Source organism: Canis lupus, chromosome 18 (assembly GCF_011100685.1).
Source record: "Canis lupus familiaris isolate Mischka breed German Shepherd chromosome 18, alternate assembly UU_Cfam_GSD_1.0, whole genome shotgun sequence".
NCBI classification, from domain to species: domain Eukaryota; kingdom Metazoa; phylum Chordata; class Mammalia; order Carnivora; family Canidae; genus Canis; species Canis lupus.
The window spans coordinates 2,427,167-2,450,991 of NC_049239.1; the positions used below are offsets into that span (position 1 = coordinate 2,427,167).

Genomic DNA, 23,825 nt, shown 5'->3' on the forward strand with positions numbered 1-23,825 from the left:
GAAGCACCACTGCACCATTACTATAATTGTACTCACGGTGACTTTTGTGCCATGAGGCTGAGGCATGACACAGCTTAGACATTTTCCTCCTATGTGTGTAATAGGCATAGACCGTCTCACACTCCACAGGCCATCCCAGCCACAGCTGCCAGGAAGAGCTGACAGCAGGACCCGGGGACAGGCCGCCTGATTCTGCCTCGGGAGATGGCCGAGAGCACGGCCTAGAGCTCTGGGCACTCGCGCCTCACGCTGGCCACCAGCTGACTTGGCAAAGGCTGTGTCGTGGCCACTTCATCTCGCCACTGGCACACGGTCCTCTCTCTGCACCCACTCACAACATGCCCTACATGCTCCACATGGCAACTGGGTTGCAACCCCAGTATAGTGGACACTGTGGGCTGTTTACACAGCACGCATCCCCGACACTTCCAGGTCACAGAGCTCCGGCGTTGACCAGTGACTTCCACACACCAGAGAAGCTGACCCTGTCCCCAGCTGTCGGGATGGGCCTCCATCACCTTGGGTGATTCCATTCTCACCAAAGACTGGGGCAGTGTCTTACCCAACTGTGGTCGATGAGACGTAACAGAAACCGCAGTTGGGGGCACCTGGGAAATGTTCCCGTGAAACCATTAGAAGAGATGGTCTGTCTTGCTCCTCTGAAAATTCCAGTGTCTGGATGTGGTGCACAGGGCACCCAGATTCCCCACAGTACCAGCCTGCGGTCAGCCAGGGGAGGCTGGCAGTGGAAGGGAACGTTGGCAGCTGCAAAGGGGGGTTTGCCAGCAAAGCACGAGGGCAGGGGCTGTACCAAGATCCTACGGAGATGGGGTCAGGCCAGAACAGGAAGTTCCAGGGATTATGGATTATGGAGGGTGGTGCTGCGTTAGACCCACTTCTCTTCTTGCATCTTCCTCCATCTGTGTACAGAGCAGCATCTATCAGCTCTTTCATCCTTTTCCTCTGTGAGGTTGGCCGAGCTCACAGTTTTCAACAAAATGCACTTTTTTCCCCCTTTTTAATAACCTGGCTGGACTATACCATCTGTTGCAGAACTAACAAGGAGTACGCACAGCCAAAGACATCCTCGTGGGAGTTTCTGGCACGGTGGGGAAAACTGTAGGGAGGAGGACAGGACAGAGACAGCGGGACGAGATACCCTCTGGAGACCTCCTGCCCTACCTAAACCCTGGTAAGACCCCGGGTCAGCGACCTACGTCTTTTTGACTCAGTTTCTCCCAGGGAGAGAACCTCCACCCTGAGCTGCGGTGGGGACTGAGCGAGAGGTCACGTGGGAGACACCGTGGGGACCGCCCGGCCCTCACGGGTCCTGGGGGTCAGTCTCCACCAGGAGCACAGCACCTCTTTTCTAAGGAACGCAGGCCTAACACCAAACTCAGGAGACGTCCGAGAGCTGGTGGCTGGCATAGAAACATCTCTGCTGAGCTCCCTTCCAGGCAGCTACAAACAGCCACAGGTCTGACTTGGAAGAGCAGGTGAGATGCATGTGCCAGGAAGGGGCCCGGTTTCACACCCAGCCTCCACGTGCCAGCAGCCTGTTAGCTCCCGTGAGACAGGTGCAAGGCATCCTCTGATTCCAACGCCTCGTGGGACAATGACACAGGTGACAACAGAGGATTTGTTTTCCTTCACTGCTCTGAAGTCCTGAGTCAAAGAAGGCAGGTCGCTCTCTGCCTGGCTGGCCGGGAGATCCCGGTTTTAAATGCTGCAGAAAATGGTCAGGAAAGTCCTGCCCATTTGGTAAAAGAAAAGCTCTGAGTTGGATGCATCAAGCTCAGGTGTGGGAGCACCTGGGAGCCAGGAGCCTGGAGGAGGAGGGAGGGAAGGAGGGAGGAGGAGGAGGAGAAGCGTTGGTGGAGCTCCAGCTAGCTGCGCAGAGTGGTGCTGCTACCTCACAGCCCCCCCCCCCATTTCTTCTTGCTCCTCTTCACTCTGCTACTGGCATTTGTGGGCACACGAGAGGGATGGAGAAGGGGAGAGAAGGAGAGGGAATTACAACCAGAGGGCCAAGGGGAGTCTGGTGACACGTATCTGGGGCAAGGAGCCCATGGGGAGAGCACCCCGGGCCCAAGTCTGGGGTCACAGGGGCAGAGTCACGAGGCAAGAAGTCTGTGTCTGTTCCTGGTTCCGTTCTCTGAAGGCGCAGGGCCGGGAAGTGATTTCACAGCCACGTAGACACCGCGGGGGGAGCCTTTGGAAGTCGCCCTCCCAAATCTCGCCTGCCAGTCTCCCCAGCACACACCACACGCTGATGATGCCCCCCAGGCCCGGGGTGGGTGGGGGCGGGAGCGAGCGGGGACCTGCGAGTTGGCATCAGTTCAGGTGCGGGCAGGTGTGCGAGGCCTGGCCGCCCCACCCCGGGAAGGTGCCTCGACCTCCCGGCCTCGGGACTTTTCCCCGACTGCTGATTTCCCTCGGCTCCTCCTCCCGCACTGGGTCCCCCAGGGAGGACGCGGCCACGGCGCCCCTGAAGCTCGCGGGCTTGGCACGAGGGCTGGAGCCCCTCTTTCTGCTGCGATGGAGCAGCCGGGGCTGTCGACGCCTGGGCGGTCACCTTCCCGACCGTCATGTCCAATCTTTCACTTTTCAATCCCCGTAGACCTCGTTCGCTTCCAGGAGGGTGCCCGACGTCAAGATGATCGCACGGATTTGGACGGGAAAGGACGGAGAGGCAGCATTTGTCAGGCCCGAGGCCCGAGTCGGGGTGACCGATCCCGCAGAGGCAGAGGACGCAGCTGGCGGTTGCTTTCTTTACCCAGAAGCCGGCGGCGAGCTAGTCAGCCCTCCCAAAGGGGACAGAAGCCCCCCAGGGGCGTGACAGCAGAGAAGTGTGACCCCCCGCCCGAGGCTGCACCCCCGGTGGCCCTGGCGGCTCGTGGGACGGGGCACAGAGTGGCACGCCGCTGTATCGAGAACGTGCCTCTTTATAACGAAGCATCGTCACCACGCTGAGCCGCCTCAAAGGGTGAGCACAGGCTCGCGTGCCCGTGGCGCCATCGGAATATATATGCTAAGTATCTAACCCCCCTGCCCCCGGGGGAGGCAGGAGTGCTATACACGGTACTTAGTAACGTCCGAAGCAACCTCAGGAGACATCGGAGACGCAGCCTTGTCTCAGTCAGGGGGCGACAAGAAGCAGAAAACGAGACTCTTAATCCTGGCCGCTGCTACATGAACTCAAGCTATTTCCCCTTCTGCTGCCTCAGTTTCCCTTTCTGCGGGGAACCGCTACTACCGCCTGGTAGTAATTGCTGAGCCGGATCGCGTGGGCTCTTGCCCCCTGCGGACACTGCGGTTAGCAGCCCCTGACTGACGGTCCCCACCCACGCCAGGCGATGCTGGCGGGGGTCTGACCACAGAGCGAAGGATTAATGGGTTAAGTCACTCTTTCCAGGCCCCTGCATGGCCCTCCGGGTGCATTCACTGTTAAGTCGGACACACTGCGTCGAGCATTTAGAAAGAAAAGCTGGAGAGGGAAGTCACAGACCCCCCCACCACCAAGGCAAGAATGGAAAGTCTGGAAACCCTGCCTTGACACCAGTGACCAGAGAGATGGGCGGTCAACACGTATGGGAAAGAAAACAAGAGGCACGTACGTGTGGGTCTTGGGTCCAAGGCCTCGGAGCCAGCACTCTCCCCGGGAAAGCCGAGAGGCTCTGCTTCGTCTGTGTCAGGAGGAGGGTAGGGTGGGGGTGGGGGTAGCACTAGCTGGGGGGGCCCCCGGCCAGTGCCTCTGGGAGGCTTTTGTGGCACCTGCCGTCCAACACCTACATGGAATCAACGGGGGTTACTTCAGAAGGTTAAGCCCAAAGACTCTCTGCCCTCCAGTGGGAGACACGTGGCCTTCATCACCCGGGCATCAAAAACAATCTCGTGGCACCAAATCCAACCACACCCAGCACCGAATCCAGTCCCGTGGCACCGAATCCAGCCACACCCAGCGCCAGATCTGACCACACTGGGTACCAGATCCAACGGCAGTCAGTCCCCAAAGTCACCCTCACCACGCATCAAATTCAACCACACCTGCCACAGAATCCAGCCACACCCAGTGTCAAATCCAGCCATGCGTGGTACCAAATTCACACTCACTAGGCACCAAATCCAGGCTCACGGCACCAAAGGCAACCACACCTGGTACCAGCATCGGCCTCGCTGCACAGGGAAGTCAACCACATCTGCCGACAGACCCAGCCACGCCCAGCCCCACATTCAAGCTCACCAGGCATCAAATCCCACCTCACGACACCAAATCCCACCTCACTCACACTTGAACATTTTACACACACCGCGTCCTCTCCTTGGGCCAATTTGAAAATATCTACTCGTTTGCAATTTGTTTCTGGCAGGCACACCTACTCGCAAACGCCAGGCTTGAAGTCATTCTTAAAAAACCCCCTCAGTGGCTCTGTCCCCTTAAGAGGAACTCCTTTTTTACCCATGACTTTTGATTAGGATTTATTTATATGTATTTTTAGCTTCCTCTTGTTACTTCATCTACTAACTCCTGTGGCCACTAATTGAGCTGGCCTCCTTAAGCCCATTTAACTCTTGGAGAAAGAGTTAAGGGCGGTGTCCTGCTCCATCCGGCCTCCGGAACCTTGGGGCAGCCCTCGGTGCTCTGCTGACATGTGGGGCACCCGCCTGCCATTTTATATGAAAATGACTATCTTCTGCTAATAAGATTTTTGAAGATCAATGACTTAATACAACAAAGCCACATAAATCACTTGGGTCTTAAGTCATCCTTCCCAGTATTTCTTTCAAAAACCCCTTCTTCGGGCTTTTATGTTTAGAGTCGTGCAGTAACTCATAGGTTCTGTGCTTCAGGCCCGTCATCAGATTATCAATAAAAAAAATTAACAAGTAATTTCTTCATTGAGAGACATACCCACGTATTCCTTCTCTTGATTAGGGTTTTGTAGACGTGGGAAGATACCGACGTCCCCATGGCCGGACATCATCTGTTATCTCAGAGTGCAAAGGGGCCTCGGGCTGGCAGTCTGGATGAGCATCGTCTATTCGTCCCCGGAAGAACCATTAGAGGAGAAGGCTCCGAGGCCTGCCACCCCTTTACCACGAGAGTGGGTGAGAGCTCGGGAGAGCCGGGGTCTCATCACCACAGAGGAGACGACTAGGTTTATTCTGAGCAGCTGCTGACCGTGTGTTCTGGAAATCTGGGTGTATTTCCCTCTGGTAAAGGGGATCAACTGGCATGAAACGCGGGCCAACAGGGAGGTGTCGACCAGGGGACAGAAGCTGACAAACGGCCAACTAGCTCGTTATTAGAGTCTCAGACACTGGCAATGCAAGCGCTTATCCCTGGGAGTCTTCCTTTTGGGGGCCACAGCCATGGGGTCAAGGGCAAAAGGTGAGGATGCCCAGTGGAGTAGGTGGCCCAGGGCCCGGCCCTCGAATGGCCTCTGTGATGAGCAGATGCACCTGCAACCTCAGGCAGCCTCTGCTCCACTGTTGTTCCCACACAAATGGAATAACAAACACTGGAGGGTCTTAAAATTAAACTAACGGTCCCCGGCTTGTGGAGCTAGAGACCCCCTGCCACTTCTCTGTCCGCCACCTGCGACACCAGGAGGTGGCATCTCATGATCTAATAGGTTTCCCTGCTCACAGGTCTCACGATTCCATCCTCTTTCCTTTTGCTTCATTATTCCCCCAGAATATCAGGGTGTTGGAGGTCGACTCCAACTGGGCAGTCAAGACATTATGCAACTGCTGTCGACTGACTTCTAGATCTGCTGGGGACAAGACGTCTTTCAAAACAGCCTCCAGGGAGGTCATCCTAGGACCAAGCATCCTTCCATCAGGAGACTCACACGTGCACACACGCACACGTGCACACTCACGCTCACCCGTCCGGTGGTCCAGAGCCACTCACCCCCTCCTGACCATCCTCAGCAATCCTCTACCCTCACCACCCCCCAGCCCCTCCCCGGCGACCTGCCTACACGATGCCCGGGAAAGATGCCTGTAAGATACCGAGGGAGCCCGCGAGTGTTTATTTCCAGACTTTCTTTCCTTAGCGCACATGCTGCCCGAGCGAACGGCCCCGCGAGGCGGCTGCAGGAGTTAACAGCGGTGCTACCATTCCACGCAAGGCAGGGCTCAGAGGCGTGCAGACGGCAACGCGGCGCACTCACCCGTGGCGCTCTTCCTGTTTTCCTCCCTGTCCTGAGTGCGAGGCGGCACCAGGGGGCTGGACGTCGGGGGCTGCGGCGTCGGGGGGGCCGGCGCCCGCCTCTTCTTTTTCTGCAGGTCAATCTGTGAGCCCAGAGATACCTGAGGAGCACAGAGGAGGCCACGTCAGTGTCGGGGCGGCCCTGTGGCGAGGGGCATGCATGCGCGGAGAGGCTGGCCCCGGCCACCTGCTGCTCCAGGCACACCGCCGGGCTCCTTTCTGGGGTCTCAGGCCAGGTGGCGGATGCCCTAGTGGGGCCGCTTGCTGTGTGGCCCTGAGGGGGCCCAAGGATGCTCACAGACACCCCAAGACCCCCCCGAGCAGGGGCACTGCGCTCTGCCCAAGGGACTCCAGCCACTCAGGGGACTTGGTAACTAGCCCTCAGCATAAACACGACAGTGGGGACCCCTCAGCCCTTCAGTAAACGCAGAAGATGGGGACGCCTGGGTGGCTCAGCAGTTGAGCGCCTGCCTTGGGCTCAGGGCGTGACTCCGGGGTCCTGGGATCGAGTCCCGCATCGGGCTCCCTGCATGGGGCCTGCTTCTCCCTCTGCCTGTGTCTCTGCTTCTCTCTCTGTGTCTCACATGAATAAATACATAAAATCTTAAAAACAAAAATAAATGCAAAAGAGAACTACTCCTTCTGGAAACTTGGTCAAGGGCCTCGGTGAGTTGTGGCCACGCAGAGGGAGAGGGCGAGGGCCCCGGCTCTGCTTGCTGCCCCATGCCCACCGTTGCCCAGCAGCCTGGCCCAGTAATCGTCCACCAGCCGGGTGACAGGGACGTGGGTCTCCGCGGGGCTCATGGTGCCCGCCGACAGGACGCAGAGTCCCGCCCACGCAGAAACCCCATTCCCACCAACGACTTGTACCAATGACAGAGTCACGGCGCAGAAGGGCCGCTGTGGGGCAGGGCAGGTGTGACGGTCGAGCAGAGGCTTGGCTGGGTGGGTAGGGCCGTGGGCAGGGCTGGTCCCGACTCCCGCTCTGCCTCTCAAAGGCTGCATGTCCTGCTCCTTGTCGCAGCCTCCGGCCGTTCTGGCCAATGGACATCGACCCACCCGCGCGTGCAGAGTGTGTGCAAGTACGCCGGTCCCTGCCCTCGGGGAGCCCACGGCCGAGCCCCAGCCTAGAGTCTAAACCGGCGCTGCTGGTCCCAGGCGGCTGCCCACAAGCCTGCCCCCCGCTGCGTCTCCTCGGCCCGGGTGCTCCCCGGGGTGGGAACTCAGACCCCACCGGGCACCCGCCCCGCTCCCACGGGGGGCAAATCCTCCTTCTGGGCCGAGCCTCGAACATCCTCCGTGTGCACGTGTACGTGCGTAAAAAAAGCCTTTTAAGTTTTTCTCAGTGATAACGTATGTATCACAAAATAAATTTGCACTTAGAAGTCATATAAACCAGAGAAAGAAAAAAATCGCTTGGTCAACACTCGGATTCTAACTACTAACAGTCGGCATATATTTTTCCAGGCTTTACCTTTTCTTTTCAAAGTCATATACTTCCACAAAAAAAAAAAAAAAAAAAAAAAAAGACAAGCATCCTCCTATACTTTCCATCCTTCTACTACAATATTCAAAACCACATCCTGCACCGGTATGACCTGTAATATATATATTTCATGCAAAACATGAACCGAAGGAAACGTCACATCCCTCCACACGGCTCGGGGTCTAACCAGCAGCTCCTGGTCCTCGGACGCCACCCCAGAGGAACTGCCTCAAACTCTTTCTCTCTTGACATTTACTCTTGTTTTTAAAAATAATAAACTTATTCTGCTGTTTTTTGACTTCCCCGTGTTAGATCCCGGCTTTCCGCTCCGGAACATGAGACGTCAGCTCCCTGGGACACACACGTGCACGCACACCCAGAAACGCACGCACACACGGTTCCTCCTGGATCTTTCCAGAAATCACGGCATGGGGTTAAATGAACCCTATCTCGTTCTATGGGTGGTGTTATGATAGATATAATTCCAGAAAACAGGAATCTTCTCTCCCGCTGCGATGTTAAATGTCTACATGTCTGGATCGTGTTGACGTCTCTGAACTTGGTTATGTGATTGGTTTTCCAACTTTCTTTTGGGGCTTCCTGGAAACAACTTTTCTGCGACTTGGCTATTTTTCTCCCTCGTTTCCCAAATCCACTGCACTTTTTTTTTTTAATAAAGATTTTTTTTTTAAATTTATTTATTCATGAGACCCAGAGAGAGAGAGAGGCAGAGACACAGGCAGAGGGAGAAGCAGGCTCCCTGCGGGAGACTCGATCCCAGGTCTCCAGGGTCACGCCCTGGGGTGATGGCAGGCGCTCAACTGCTGAGCCACCAGGGATCCCCTCCCCTGCATTTTAAAAAACAGACTTCCTCGTTAGAGGGGGACACAGTCTCCGTCAGCGCTCCGAGGCAGGATGGCTCTGCGGGCAATCGAGGAGGCCTTGAAAATCCGAGACTGTTGCGATTCCGTTGGGCCCAACTGCCTCGGAAAAAGACCAACAAGCATCCTCATATACTCTCCACCCTTCCACTACCACCTTTCAAAGCAGGTGCGGGCCCCGTCTTCTCCGTGTGGCCTGCTTCCCCTCCGCAGCTCTGAGGACCCTCTCTGGCCCCCGGAGCTGGCGCGCCCTTGGCCCGGGTGCTCTCCGCCCTGCTCCGGGGCCTCCGTGGAGCTCTGAAATCTAGGAATCCTCTCATCCTGCAAATGCTCCAGCATCATTCCTTTCGGACTTCTACCCCCCCCCCCCCCCCCCCCCCCGTTTTCTCTGTCTCTCCCTGGGTTCTGACGAATGAATACTGAGATTTCAAAATCAATGTTCTAAGTTTTCCGGAATATTCTTGCCTAGTTAAGGGAAAACAAAAATAAAAAAAGCTTTCCCCGTTCTTGGAAATTTCCTTGAAAGACTTCACCGTCCAACTCTTGAACTGTTCAAGTTTATGTTTTTTATTTTGTATTTTTACGATTTACATCTGTATTTAAAATGTATATTTTTATTTCCAAGAGCTCCTTCCCGTTATGTATTTTCAAAATAGTATCATGTCTTCTTTCCTGGATATAATAGCTTCTCTTTTCTCTCTGAGGTCATCATCGTTCATAGTTTTTGAAGATGCTTTTATTTTTTCCTTTTGATGCATTGCTATCTCCTGCAAATTCCTTTCACCACCACCTCCCCCCCCCCTTTGGCCTCTGTAACATTGCAGCCTTCCCTCAATTTCCGGGGATCCTTGGCCGATTGCTTATAACTGTGTTTCCGTGGACAGAGCCTGCAAGACACACCAATGGGATTCCGCACAGGTGCCTGGGCAGAAACCCGGTTAGTTCACTGGGGGGCCCCAAGTGCCCGTATGTGCAGGGTTTTCTTCCACGCAGGGGCACCTTCCAGCCTCCCGCCAGACGGTGTGAGCTGGTCTTGCAGAGTGGAGCCCAGCGGGCAGCCCCGGGCCCATCGGCACGTCCTTTCCCTTCTCCCTGTGCGTGGTCCTCTCAGAGTGACTCAGGTCTTGGAGGCAGCCCCTCGCTTCTTCCCCTTCTGGAGTCCGACACTCCTCCCGCCGTGTGGGCCCCCCAGGGCCAGGGGTCTCACAGCTTCATGTCTACACGTCGGCCAGCCCACTGTCCTCTGCTCCCTCTGCTCGCTGCTGTGCGCAGGAACCGGGGCCCCACGCCGCCCCCCTCGCCAGGCTCCGTCCCTGCTGCTGGGTCTCTCCAGCCAGAGGCCCACTTTCAGCTGCCGGTTTGGCCCAGTCCACACCCCCTGGCTCCCGGGCGCCTACCAACCACATCCTGCTCCTCTCGCCTTCTCTGGGTCGTAGTGGCCTAAGGCTTTTTACTCATTTTAGTGGGGTTTCAAAGACACTAACTCATTTCATCAGCCATATTTCCCTATGTATTTTTAAAGGGCTGCCTGGTAAGCCAGGGGACCCATGAGCCAGAATGAATTCAGTCCAGCCCATTAAGGTTGTTTGGTTTTGCCCAGTAAAAATGAGACTACTGACAAGACCCTTACAGTTTCATCTTTTCTCACATTTCTTCTTTCTTGTCTTTGTCTTGTTTAGCTTCTAAAAGTCCCTTTACTATCACTTCTGAGATAAGGAACACGTGACACTGGAGGGACGCACCGGTTGTAAATCGCTTTCTCAATTTTAAGAATCCTTGCCATGTGCTTAGCTCACCCTGAGTTTGTGATGAACTCACACCTGGACTCTTTCAAATAAATGGATAGCAAACCCTTCCATGTTTCTGTTAATATCCACACATTACTTTGCTCTGTTGTGACTCAGGCCCGGGTGCTGGTGTGGGGCAAGGACCCGGGCTCTCAGGAGGCCCTGTCTCGCCGTGCCCGTCGCCACGTGCACCCGGGGACGGGGTGGGACACCTACCCTGCCACCTACACTCTCACAGCCCTGCCTCTCATTGATGACAATGTGGGAAGGCATATAGCTTCGCTCTGGTACCTGGATTTCTCCCTTTGGGGTTGACATCAATGAATTAATTAATCATGATCGTTCACAGGCTATGGATTTGCCTCCACGCATTATTTCCCAGTTCACATTTCTCACGGTCCTTATTTCTAAAAGAGGAGAGACTCTCCTCAATGCCATGCCTTCATTTACTCCTTTAATTAACCAGCCAGCAGGTGCTGGCTCCTTATCCTGTGACAAGAATTGCAGTGGATTCAAAGACATGAGAACTTCCTGACCTCAAGCTGTTCACAGCCTAATGAAGGAGACCTAATCCTATAACATTGACACAATCTCCTAGGCTGGAGACGCCACCCAAAGCTGTAACTTGGAGTTTACTCGGGTGCCTTTTGGGAATTCATGGTGGTCGATCAGAGCCCGCGAAGCTCCCACTGACGTCTGTGAAACTAGGACATGTTCCAGAATTCTGCTGAGGGTCGACATCAAGGTGCAAATACGTGGAACTCCGGGCCGGGGAAGCAGTTCTGGCTTAGCCCGTCTGGAAAAGCAATTCACCTGCTAAAAGAAAGTTCTAGCTCACTGCTTGTTACAAATTTTGGAGAAGCATCGCATCTCTGGGGCTCTGCTGAGATGGTCCAGCTCTGCCAACAGAGATAAGGTCGGACCTTGCAACAAACGCTTGGCGAAGGCCACCTCGTTCCCAGATATAGAGCGACTCCTGATCAATTAATTAAGAGAACGTGTTTGAAAAGCATTCGGCAAGCTCTGAGGCCACTAGTCAAGAGGAGTACCAATGGGCAAGACATCTTTCCCTGGAGCTTTTTGTTAGTGGAACGTGTTTAAACAGAAGTGTTCTAGTAGGTGTGCTTATGGGCTTCAAAGGAATATTAATTACATTAGCAGCTAAGATTGAGTAAACATTTACTAGGGGGCCAACTGTATCCCATATGATTACCTCAAAAAGAGAGCTACTTTTCCTATGTCTGGTGGGTAAAGGGAGAAAGCACCGAAGCTTTGGAACTTACGGCAGATAGCTTGCCCAGGCCGCTCAGCTCCCGAGTGGGCAGGGCCGGTACTTGGCCTTACTCTGACTCCAACTGTCCCTTGGAAAAAGTAATCCCTGCGGTTTTGAATGGAAATGTCACTCCCTGGGAGCCCGTAAACAACGGAAGCCCATGGAGTTCTCATGGTCCCCGGTGGCAAAATATCCGTCCACAGGGTGGATTGGAGACCACTCTGTGCTGGAGACTGTTGCTTTAGAAAACGTTTCTGAGACCTGATGCACATCTTCCACTCATTCTTGGAGGAACACGTGAGATCTGGGTCTGCTCACTCTCTGGAGCTTGTGCCCATCATTTCCCCCTTCTTGGAATCGGGACATAGCGTGGTCACCCTGGGTGGGTCGTGGCTGATTCTGACGCGCCGTCTGTCTGTGTGTCTGTGCACGGTGGCAGGAAGCTGTCCCCGATAGTGGAACCTGAATCCTGCGGTGTCTGGTCTTTTTGGAAAGCATCCCTCTGCTGTGGCTCCTTTGGTCTCATAATCTCTTCGTGACAGTTATGGGTAAGGCCAGACTAGAGGTCAGAAAGTGTTTAGGGGAGGGGAGGTTCTGCTTTAAAGACAATGGGTCGGACTCGCACCATGACACAGAGCCTCCTGCGGCCTCCTTGCTCCTGCAGCTTGCTCTGGGCGTGGCACTTTGTAGGATGCCAGAAAAAGCAGTTCATGACTCGTGTGTGTGTACATGTGTGCGTGCATGCAAATGTGTGAATATGCACGTGTGTGTATCTGTGTGTATCCACACCTATGTATGTCTGTGTGCCTGTGCACACGTGTGTGCACATGTGTTTTCCACATTTCTTCACAGATTTTATCTATATGGATATGATGTTCACATTATTTTTCAGGGAAGTGGACATGTTCCTCTAGATTTTAAGCACTTAGCTAGAGGACAGAGATACCTGTAGGTCTGAGGGTCTATGTTATGAAATAAAATTAGTAGGGTTCAGCACCTTGTAGTCACTTATGTGTTCATTCCTTCCTTCTTCCTTCCATCCACCCACCCACCCATGCGTCCATCCTCTCATCCTTTCATGCCTCCACCCATCCATCCACTCATCATCCATCCATCCACTCATCATCCTTCCATCCATCCTCTCATACACCTATCCATTCATCATCTACCCATCCATCCATCCTGTCATTCTTCTACCTATCCATCCACTTATCATCCTTCTATCCATCCTCTCATATATCTATTCATTCATCATCTACCCATCCATCCATCCCATCCATCCACTCATCATCTACCCATCCATCCATCCATCCATCCATCCATCCATCCATCCATCTTGTCATCCTTCTACCTATCCATCTACTTATCGTCCACCCATCCATCCACTCATCCATCCATCCACTCAATATCTACCCATCCATCCATCCTGTCATCCATCCACCTATCCATCCATCCATCCATCCCATCCATCCACCCATCCATCCCATCCATCCATCCCATCCATCCATCCATCCATCCATCCAGACACGTGGGTACTCCATGCAGGCACACACCAGTGAGAGAAGGAACACCAGGTGCATTTCTTCCCACTGCACTGAACTTGCCTCATTGTGCTTGGCAGTGCTGTCCTGAGTCCCTGCTTCCCACCTTTCCCAGAATGCCCATCCTTGTCCAATGCTTCTGTCAGTCTCTGCCCCTGCTGAAATCTTCTTCACTCTTCAGGAGGCCCCCCTGAAATCCTCTGGGTGGGTGTTAATGGCCTGTCCTCTACACTTCAGCACTTGGCTCGGACGTAGGAGCAGTGCCCTGCCTGGAGCACCGACCTTACTGGCTGCTGCTGGCCTGCTCCCCTGTGACCTCTAAGCTCTGAACAGGAAAGGGCCTGTCTTATTAGTCTCTGAAGGTCCACAGTCACGAGCCCCATACTTCTGCATTTTAGGAATCAATAAATGTGTGTCAAATACAAGAAAGACTGAAGCAGACACTCTACATACATGCAGCTCACTGGGGAAGGAGTTTATAAATACTGATTTTCAATGGGAGCTGGCAGGTGCAACTGAGCCCTGGCCTCAAATCTCATTTCTCTCGTCTTCGAAATGAAAATACCCTATTGTGTTTATGCTGATCCAGATGAAAGTCACATATTCTCACTGGAAACAGTTTGAATAACAGAGGGACATATCAAGTGCTAAGGGACAGCTTCCTTACCTCTGCCCACAAGAGGTAACCTCTATTACAGCGGGACGCGCGTCTCCTCAGGCTTTCTCTCTGCATATCTAGGTACCTGAGGATTCATAAAAATGAGAGCACTCTCTCTTAACGACAGTGGCTTTTGTCACCTATGGGGTGCTGTCCACTGCTGGGTGTAGATCTCCCTGATGTCCCGAGAATGGGAAGGGTCCACCTACGTTTATCTGAGCTCCAGGTTTGGCATTTCGGTTGTGCTCAATTTGTTGTCATTTCAAATTATATTGCAGTGAGCGTCCTCATCTAGTTCTCTTTTCCCACTTTGTTTATTCCCTGATGATCCCGCTCTGTAAACTCGCCGGCTCACAAAAGCAATAGGATTTTTAAATGAACTGAAATTGGAATCTAGAAGAGACAGCCATACTTCCGTGTTCCCAGCCATTCACAATAGCCTAGGTGTGCAAAAACCTTAAACGTCTATTGACAGACGAACAGGTAAAGCGACTATAAGGTATTCATTCATACTCAGCCTTCCAGAGGGCGGGACTTCTGCAGGATGAGGCAACATGGAAGGGCCTGCAGGACGTTATGCAAGTGGAAACAAGGCAGGTATTAGGACCAAGACTGCATGACTGCGTTCACAGGAGGCATCGACAGCCGGCAAACTCATGGAACCAAAGAGAGGGGTGGTGGTTGCTATAGGTTGGGGTGGGGGGCACCTGCCACTCGACAGGCCTGAGGTTTCAATCAAGCCGGGTGAGGCGGCTCTGGGATGTGCTGTGCACCTGGTGCCGGTGGCAACGTGGCACATTGTGCCCTCAAACCCTTAGGACCGTAGCTCTTACGGGAAGACCTCTTGCCACAATAAAGTACGATGGCAACAGAAGCGTGACATGCGCCGCCTGCTAGGCCCTGAGCAAGGCTGCACCAGCTTGAACCTGCTCCAGCTGCCCCTTCCTCCCACTCAACAAACGTTGGCGAAAAGCATCCAGATCACCTTTGAAATCACGTTCTTGGAACTCTAGGATCAGCAATTTGTAATGATGGTTGTCCATCTGGGTGCGCGAGAGAAAGAACCATCGTTCGCGTCGGCTAAGCTTTATTTCTTCCCTCTCGCGCCTGTGGTGTTGGCCGCCTCCTAGTGATCTCTCCCAAGTCCCATATACCCTGTGAATATTGTCCCTAGTTCGTTGCGGGGTTCTAATTTTCTGTCCTTTAACTCTTTTAAAAAGTAAAAATTTATCTGATTCAATCTGTCGGGTATCTTCTGTCTTTTTTGGGGTTGGCAGTGGTTCCTAACCCTGTGTCATACATACCAAGAAAGGGATTCTTGCTTCCAAATTTAGATTCCTGTTGCTTAAACTACTTTCCTGGCTTGATTTTACATATATATATATATATATATATATATATATATATATATATATATTTTATTTTTTTTTTGCCTTTAACCAACCCGGACTTAGTTTTGCTCTGTGCACCACTTTTCCTCCAAGTGCAAACATGGGCTTACTACACAAGTGATGCTTATTTCCATAAATCTGTAGGTCCCGCCATCACCATACGACAAAACCCAGCAATAATCCACGCAGAATGAGGAGGTGACTTGTGTTTCCTGTACTAACTGAAGCACCTCTTCCCTGGAGGATCTGGCCTCCTGGAAATCTCCCTCCGTGGAATCCAGGGCTGAACCACGCGGTCCCGGGTCATGTCCAGGGCAGGGTGCAGGAGGGCGCCCTGGCCTGCCTGCCTGTCCCCGAGGGCACCTGATCTCATCTCCACTGAACAGGAAACCTGACCTGTCCTGCAGAGACTCGGTGCCAAGCCTAAGAATACAGAGTCGCTGGTGATGCATTCTACAGAGACTTCCCTCTAAACTGCTTAAATGATTTCCCAAAAAGGGGATTGATCTGTAAAGAGATACATCTTTCACCATCCGAGGTAGATATTTTTTTACTGCGTTCTCATTTCCTGGGACATCGGGGCGGCAATTCTTTAGTATAATGAGTTGTTCCAGATGGAAACTTAAACTCACACTTGAACCTCTTCTTCTTTAACATAATGATTTACACATAATTTTCCTTCGAGGCCATTGGTACTTTTAGGATGACCGCCTCAATGATGAGGAACCAGAATAGCCTAGAAATAGGCTATGTCACAGTATACCTCGCTGGGGTGGGGTGCGACACAGACGTCCCTGCAGGGTCTGTGGTCCCATTTTCACTGGTTCCAGATACACAGTCAGGAGAGGGATTGCTGCACCGTACGGCGATTCTATTTCTAATTTTCCGAGGAACCTCCATACTCTTTGCCACAGTGGCTGCACCAGTTGGTATTCCTATCAACCATGTACAAGGGTTCCCCTCTCTCTGCGGCCTCCTGGGTTGTTAATTTTAGCCATTCTGACAGGTGTGAGCTGCTATCTCATTGTGGTTTTGATTCGCACTTCCCCGATGACGCGTGATGTTGAGCATCTTTTCATGTGTCTGTCGGCCGTGTGGATGCCAATCACAAGAACATAATATAATATGTTAAATCTTGGGTTAAAAAAAAAAAAAGTACAGCTGACCCTTGAATAATGTGGGAGTTAGGCTCTCTGAACTCTGCACTGTTGCAAATCTGCGTGTAACTTCTGACTCCCTATAGCTTAGCTACCAACAACCTACTGTTGACAGGAAGCCTTACTGATAGCATATACAGTCAACGAACACGTATTTTGTCTGTTACGTGTATCGTACAGTGCATTCTCACCATAGAGTAAGCTAGAGAAAAGAAAATGTCACCAAGAAAATCCTAAGGGAGAGACAATACATTTACGGTACCGTATTTGTAAAAGAAAATCCACAGCAGTTCAAACCCGTGTTGTTCAAGGGTCAACGGTACACCTATTCATCTTGAGGACGTTAAGGTACAGGGGGCAAGTCAGAGAAAGACGAATGCTGCATGCTATCACGTATCTGTGGACTCTAAGGGAGCCAAGCTTGTAAAAACAGAGAGCAGAGTGATGGTCATGAGGGCCTGGGAGGCAGGAAACAAGAGATGATGTGGGACAAACCTGGGACCGGCCGTCAATAAATCCTGGAGAGCTAATGCATCTAACGTACGGTGCATCTATCGTAACCATCACACCTGCTAAGAGACCAGATGTTTGTTATTATTCCTGGCACCGAAAAAGCAATGACAGCCATGGGATGTGGTAGCAGTGCTTCTGCTACCCTGACAATCATTGCAGGACACAAACGCAGATGTGCCGCACGACTTAAATCGATACAGTGCTGTGTGTCAAATACATTTCAACACTAGAAAAGGACAATGAGGAGTCCTGCCGACGCCAGCGTCACCCGACCCCCACGTGGAGCCCCCCAGGTACTGCTCTCTGCCTCCAGGCTGTCCCTGTCTGTGCCCGGCTGCCCTCCCCCCGAAGTGCGCTCTGTCCCCGCTGCCCGTCCAGGGAGCCCACTGACCCTCCCCACGCTGCCTGCCCTCGGTCATCCCTGCCCGCTCACCTGCTTTCTCACGCTTACATTTCTGCACACCTGCTGAGGGGCTCCTGCTCTAGAATATAATCCCCATAAGAACAGCAGGTTTGTTACCCATGCGTGGAACCTCCACACGAGTGACAGCGTGCAACACAGAGTGGGTGCTTTGTAAATGCTGGCTGAGCAAATGAATGAATGAATGAATGAGTGCCTGTGAGTGCTGGAGAATCCAGGGGAGGAGGTGTCAGGGGATGGGTGGGAAGTTCTCTGGGAAAAGGGAGACAATGCTCTAGGAGATGCTGGAGGACCGGGCCCTCAGACACCAGAGGTATCCTTCCTCCCCAGGCCTCTGGCAGAAGCGGCAGATAGAAGGCAGGATGCCCACGTGGACTGAGGTCTGAGGAGTGGGGGAGCTCTGCCCCCTGTGACCTGGCCGTGGGCAGACCTGCGGGTAGATAGATGCACTGGGGTTTGCAACTGGGGCAGCTCCAACCGCAGCAGCAGGTGACCAGGAGCCCGGCATGTGGACTGTGGGGCTGGCCCAGCTCTGTTCTGGGCACATGAGACACTGTGCAAGAAGCCACACAGGCCGTGATGCTGCTGCCACAGGTGCCTCCAGGGAAGGGAGGTGAGAGGGAAGTAAAGGAGGCAACAGGGTTCCAAGTTGGGGGCTTTGGGGTAAAGACCAGGTGGGGACACAGCCTGGCCTGGGCTCGCCCCGCGGGCACATTTCTATTTGTGCTTGCTGGCTCCTGACAGGTGACTTATTTATGCAGCCTTGATTTTCTCGAGCGCTCTCCTTCCAGCACAGCTCCCCGCTGCTGGCCAACCAGCCCTCCAGGGTGTGGAGACACCTGTTCCCTCCACCCCTCTTCAGGTGGGAGCGGCTGTGGAAACAGCGCTCGGGGTTAATACTAATGCTCCGCTTCCCTTCTGGGGATTTGGGGAGGGGTTCAGGGAGACGGTGACATTGCACCTTGGGCTTGTAGGCAGCATGTGGGCATGCTCTGCACCTCCCCAGGTTCCCCAAATCCCACCATAAGGAGTACGTCCACCCTGGTCACCAGTGGAAGGTCATATAAAATGCAGGGACTCAGAGTCTTACTGAGATTTCCTGGTAGAGTCTTCATCTCAAAAGTTAATCTTTCTGGCTAGTGGTATATGCCACCATTTTATTTTGGTCACTATAAATAAAATGATATTGATCCTGTGTGAGCAAACAGCATCCTTAAGGTAAGGATGACACCCATCTACCCGGCTGGGTGTCATCCGGGTCAATGGATGGGACAAATTCAGATTGAAATGATTTGCAGCCATTTCCCTCCTAAATTATAAAATAAAATAAAATAAAATAAAATAAAATAAAATAAAATAAAACAAAATAAAATAAAATAAAATAAAACAAAGCAAAATAAAAATAAAATGATAAAATAAAATAAAATAATAAAAAATAAAACAAAATAAAAATAAAATGATAAAATAAAATAAAATAATAAAATAAAATAAAATAAAACAAAATAAAAATAAAATGATAAAGTAAAACAAAACAAAGCAAAATAAAATAAATCCTTCCGAACCATCCAAGGTGTTGGATTTTTTTTTTTTTTCTTATGTAAGTTCCATGCTCTGAGATCAAGACCTGACTTGAGATCAAGTTACCTGGGGCTTCCCTGCCATTACCTGGGTTAAGCTGCTCAACCGACTGAGCCCCAAGATAAGCATAAGGTGTCCTTATTTTTGGCCCTTGCAAATGTCCCTCAAATGTCTCGCAATTGGGCCTTATCCTCAGGCTCCTAAGAGAGGATGAATAGATTCCAGCCAAACTCCGAGGCCGTGGGTCACCCCGCGACCCCGTCGGCTGCCTGCCTCCCATCAGCTAAAATGCCAGCCCTCCTTGCTGCCAGGTAAGCGGGCCCATCCCCGCCGCAGTTGGGCAGTTGGCCGTCCAGCAAGAAAACCACCCGCGTGCTTCGCGGAAAGTCATGAAAAAGTTATGAAACAAAAGTGTTGTCTGAGGACTTCCTTTCTACCTCACTGAGAACAAAGTGCCCAAAAAACATTTGCTTTATGGGCTTCTGATGTTTCAATGGAGGTTTTAATCCGAAATTCTCAGGTCTGGCTTCCCTCACATCCCCCCCACCCCCCGTGTGCCCAGCTCGCCGGGACCACTTCCACGAATATTTATGAAGTGTTCATTTTTCTGCTAAAATCGCACCAGCCAGAAATAGGCGTATGGCCAGTTATCAGGGTTCCAGGTAACGGCAGGGAAGCCCCAGGTAAGGGCAGGAAAGCTCCAGGTAATGGCAGGGAAGCCCAGGTAAGGGCAGGGATGCCCCAGGTAATGGCAGGGAAGCCCTAGGTAACGGCAGGGAAGCCCAGGTAATGGCAGGGAAGCCCCAGGTAACGGCAGGGAAGCCCTAGGTAACGGCAGGGAAGCCCAGGTAAGGGCAAGGAAGCCTCAGGTAATGGCAGGGAAGCCCAGGTAAGGGCAGGGATGCCCCAGGTAATGGCAGGGAAGCCCAGGTAAGGGCAAGGAAGCCTCAGGTAACGGTAGGGAAGCCCAGGTAAGGGCAGGGATGCCCCAGGTAATGGCAGGGAAACCTCAGGTAACGGCAGGGAAGCCCCAGGTAACAGCAGGGAAGCCCAGGTAATGGTAGGGACCCCCAGGTAATGGCAGGGAAGCTCTAGGTAATGGCAGGGAAGCCCAGGTAACAGCAGGGAAGCCCAGGTAATGGCAGGGAAGCCCAGGTAAGGGCAGGGATGCCCCAGGTAATGGCAGGGAAGCCCAGGTAAGGGCAAGGAAGCCTCAGGTAATGGCAGGGAAGCCCAGGTAAGGGCAGGGATGCCCCAGGTAATGGCAGGGAAGCCCAGGTAAGGGCAAGGAAGCCTCAGGTAATGGCAGGGAAGCCCAGGTAAGGGCAGGGATGCCCCAGGTAATGGCAGGGAAGCCCAGGTAAGGGCAAGGAAGCCTCAGGTAACGGTAGGGAAGCCCAGGTAAGGGCAGGGATGCCCCAGGTAATGGCAGGGAAACCTCAGGTAACGGCAGGGAAGCCCCAGGTAACAGCAGGGAAGCCCAGGTAATGGCAGGGACCCCCAGGTAATGGCAGGGAAGCTCTAGGTAATGGCAGGGAAGCCCAGGTAACAGCAGGGAAGCCCTAGGTAACGGCAGGGAAGCCCAGGTAATGGCAAGGAACCCCAGGTAACAGCAGGGAAGCCCTTTTTGTCAAAGCGTCAGAGGCACGTGGGCGGGAAAGGCGCGGCTCCCTGCCCAGCACACCCAGGGTCCGGGGGTGCTGGCTGCGCGCTCCGCAGAGCCCAGGGACCCCGGCAGAGAAGCGGGCCGGGGCCTGTCCAGCCCCCACCCACAGCTGTGACAGTCAGGAGGGCTGGAAGAGGCAGAGGGACGCCCAGAGGCCGTGGGACACCAAGCCAGCGGGCGATCTCGAAACCCGGCGAGCGGCGACACGGAGCGCTGGGGGCCAGGAGGACGCCCGTCCCGCCGGCAGCCGCCCAGCGGTCCCACTGCCCCCACGCTGCCCGCCTGCCCAGCCGTGACCTGTGTCTTCAGGGTGGAGGCGAGGAGCCTCCTCTGGCCCAAGCTGTGCCATCCTCGCAGGTTCTCCTGCTTCTCCCCATTGCTCTCCTTTATGGGACGGGAGGGGGGGATAAGCAGGGGAGGGTCAGAGGCCGAGGGAGAAGCAGACCCCTCACTGAGTGGGGAGCCCCACACGGGACTGGACCCCAGGACCTGAGCCCAAGGCGGATGCTTCCCCCGCTGGGCCACCCAGGTGCCCCTCTTTCCCTTTCCTGATCCACTCCCATATTCCCAACTATTTCCCACGCGGGACAGGTGGCAAAGTGTCCACGTGGCCGCACCGCCCTGCCCCAGGCGCAGTGCCAGGCACTGGTCCCCATGAAGGGGGCAGAGCCTCAGAAAGGGCCGATGCCTTCCTCCTACTCCCAGAGCTCCCAGCCTGGTGACCGAAGGTGCGACAGAGAATTAAATCAGAGACGTGGTGGGGAGATGCACCTGTGGGGCTGGGGACAGCTACCGTGAGAGGACTGAGGAGGGCCTCTCCGAGGAGGTCGGCATTTGCCTTGAATGATGCGAAGGAGCCCCCTGGGCGGGAGAATGCGGAGACCTTTCCAGAGAGCAGGAAGAAGGTGGGAAGGCGCCGCTGGTCTAGCTACTCCAGGGCAAGCATGGTTTCCAGGGCTACTCCAGGGCCAGCGCGTGGAGCCTCAGCCCGCCGTTGCCAGCCTCGGAGAGGAGCTTCTCTGTGGGCTCAGCCAAATGAAGCAACAAGTGGATCAGCCCCAAGTGACGTCTGCAGCAGCCAGCTCCTCGGTGGGGCCCTGGCTCCCCCTCCCGCCTCACCTGACCCACCGGCCTCCCACACCCTGGCCTCAAGCACTGCCACAGCCCCTTTACCGAAGCCATCCTGTCCTCCGTCTAGCAAACCACTAGCCACCCTTCAAGACCCACGTAGGACGTCTGGTCTCACGCACACAAGAGTGCATATCCACCTCTCGTGTGCTCCAGGATGGCTGCACACCCTTCGGCGTCACGGGAATGTAGGCAAAGCTTCTTCCTAGACTAGGGCCTCCTCAGAGCCAGGGATAAAGCTTATCCACCTGTGTGCTCAGTACCCAGCATGTACCGGCCAGGACGGGAACGCCCCCAATTATACGTCTGCACCAATAGCAAATTCAGTGCGTGTATTCCCGAGCAAGAAACTCGAGAAAGACCCTGGGTACGTACTGTGATTTACGTATATTACTGTCTTCCGATTTATCCACAGGGACACAGGGGAAAGCACATCCCATGAAGGCGTGAGGACAGGCACTGGGGCCATCTTGAACAGGCTCAGCTGGATTAGCCTGCATCCCCCAGAGATTTTCAGGTGGGCATCCATTCTCTTTTTCCCCAAATACTGTCTCACGCACACAGCTGTGTGGGCCCGGACACAATTTAAGTGATGACCGCAGACGTATCTAGACATAGATCTTACGCCCTTCACGAAAATTAACCCAAATGGATTCTAGACCAAAAATATACAATGCAAACACAGGACTTCTAGAAGGTTCCATCAGAGAAAATCGACAGGAGCGTGGGTTTGGTGACGACTTATAAGACACGACACGTCAAAAGCACGATCCATGTAAGAAATAACTGATGGAGTGGACCTCATTATAGCCAAAAATCTCTGCTCTGCAAAGGACAGTTGGGAGAATGAGAAGCCACGAGTCAGGAGAAAATATTGGTGAGAGACGCAGCTGAGGAAGGACTGTTGTCTAACGTGTGCGGAGAGGCCTTAACACCCAACAAGTCGGAAACAAAAACATTGATTAAAAACCCGGGCCGCGGGGATCCCTGGGTGGCGCAGCGGTTTGGCGCCTGCCTTCGGCCCAGGGTGCGATCCTGGAGACCCGGGATCAAGTCCCACGTTAGGCTCCCGGTGCGTGGAGCCTGCTTCTCCCTCTGCCTGTGTCTCTGCCTCTCTCTCTCTCTCTCTCTCTCTCTGTGACCTATCATAAATAAAAAAAAAAAAAAAAAAAAAAAAAAAAAAACCCGGGCCAAAGAGCTCAGCAGAGATAACACACAGATGGCGAACAAGCACGTGAAGAGGTGCTCCGCGCGGTAGGGTGTCAGGGGCACCTCGCACCTGCGAGCACGGCCCAAAGCGGGAACGCTGCCGCCGCCAAACGCTGGCGAGGACGCCGAGCGACAAGGGCCCCGTCCATCGCTGGTGGGAAGGAAAAGGGCACAGCGGCTCTGGAAGGCGGTTCGGGGATTTCTTACCAAACTGATCACACTCTTACGGGATGGTCCAGCCATCGGGCCCCTTGATGTTTACCCGAAGGAGCCGAGAGGCCTGCACGTGGACGTCTGCAGCGGCTTTGTTCCTCCCTCCACAGCCTGGACGCAACCAGGATGCCCTTCGTCAGAGAGCGGGTCACTAAACCGGCACATCCAGACTGTGGGGTATTCTTTAGTGCTCAGGAGAAATGAGCTGCTAGGCCACGAGAGAGACACTTAAGTGCATATTCATAAGGAGAGGAGTCAGTTGGAAAAGGCTAATAAGTACCGTATGATGTCAACTCTGACATTCTGGAAAAGGCAACGCTATGGAGATAGTACAAAAGTCAGTGGTTGCCGGGGGTTGGAGGGTCGGGTGTTGGGGAGGAGATACAAACTGGGCGAAGCACAAAGGATTTTTAGGACAGAGGAAGTACTCTGTGTGATGTCCGAGCAGCGGACAGATGTCAGCACACGCTTGTCCCAAGTCCTGGGATAGGTAACACCCAGGGCGACACAGAATTGAAACTACAGGCTTTGGGTGATAATGTGGCAATGTGGGTTTATCTGCTGGAACGAACATATCACTGGTGGGGGATCCTGAAATGGGGAGGGGGGCATGCCTGAGTCCCGGCGGCATGTTAGGGGATTGGCAGTCGCTTCCACACAGTTTTACTGTGAACCTAAAGTTCCCCTAAAAATTTAAGTGTGTGTG

The 23,825-nt window shown here is 53.5% G+C and overlaps 1 protein-coding gene across 1 annotated transcript in view; it reads right to left on the reverse strand.

Moving 5' to 3' along the window:
• Positions 1-23,825, reverse strand: part of COBL (cordon-bleu WH2 repeat protein) — a 143,988-nt gene that overhangs the window by 3,792 nt on the left and 116,371 nt on the right. Inside the window, exon 7 of the mRNA XM_038562613.1 lies at positions 6,180-6,318. Coding sequence (XP_038418541.1) covers positions 6,180-6,318 — 139 coding nt within the window. The remainder of the gene's footprint in view (positions 1-6,179; positions 6,319-23,825) is intronic.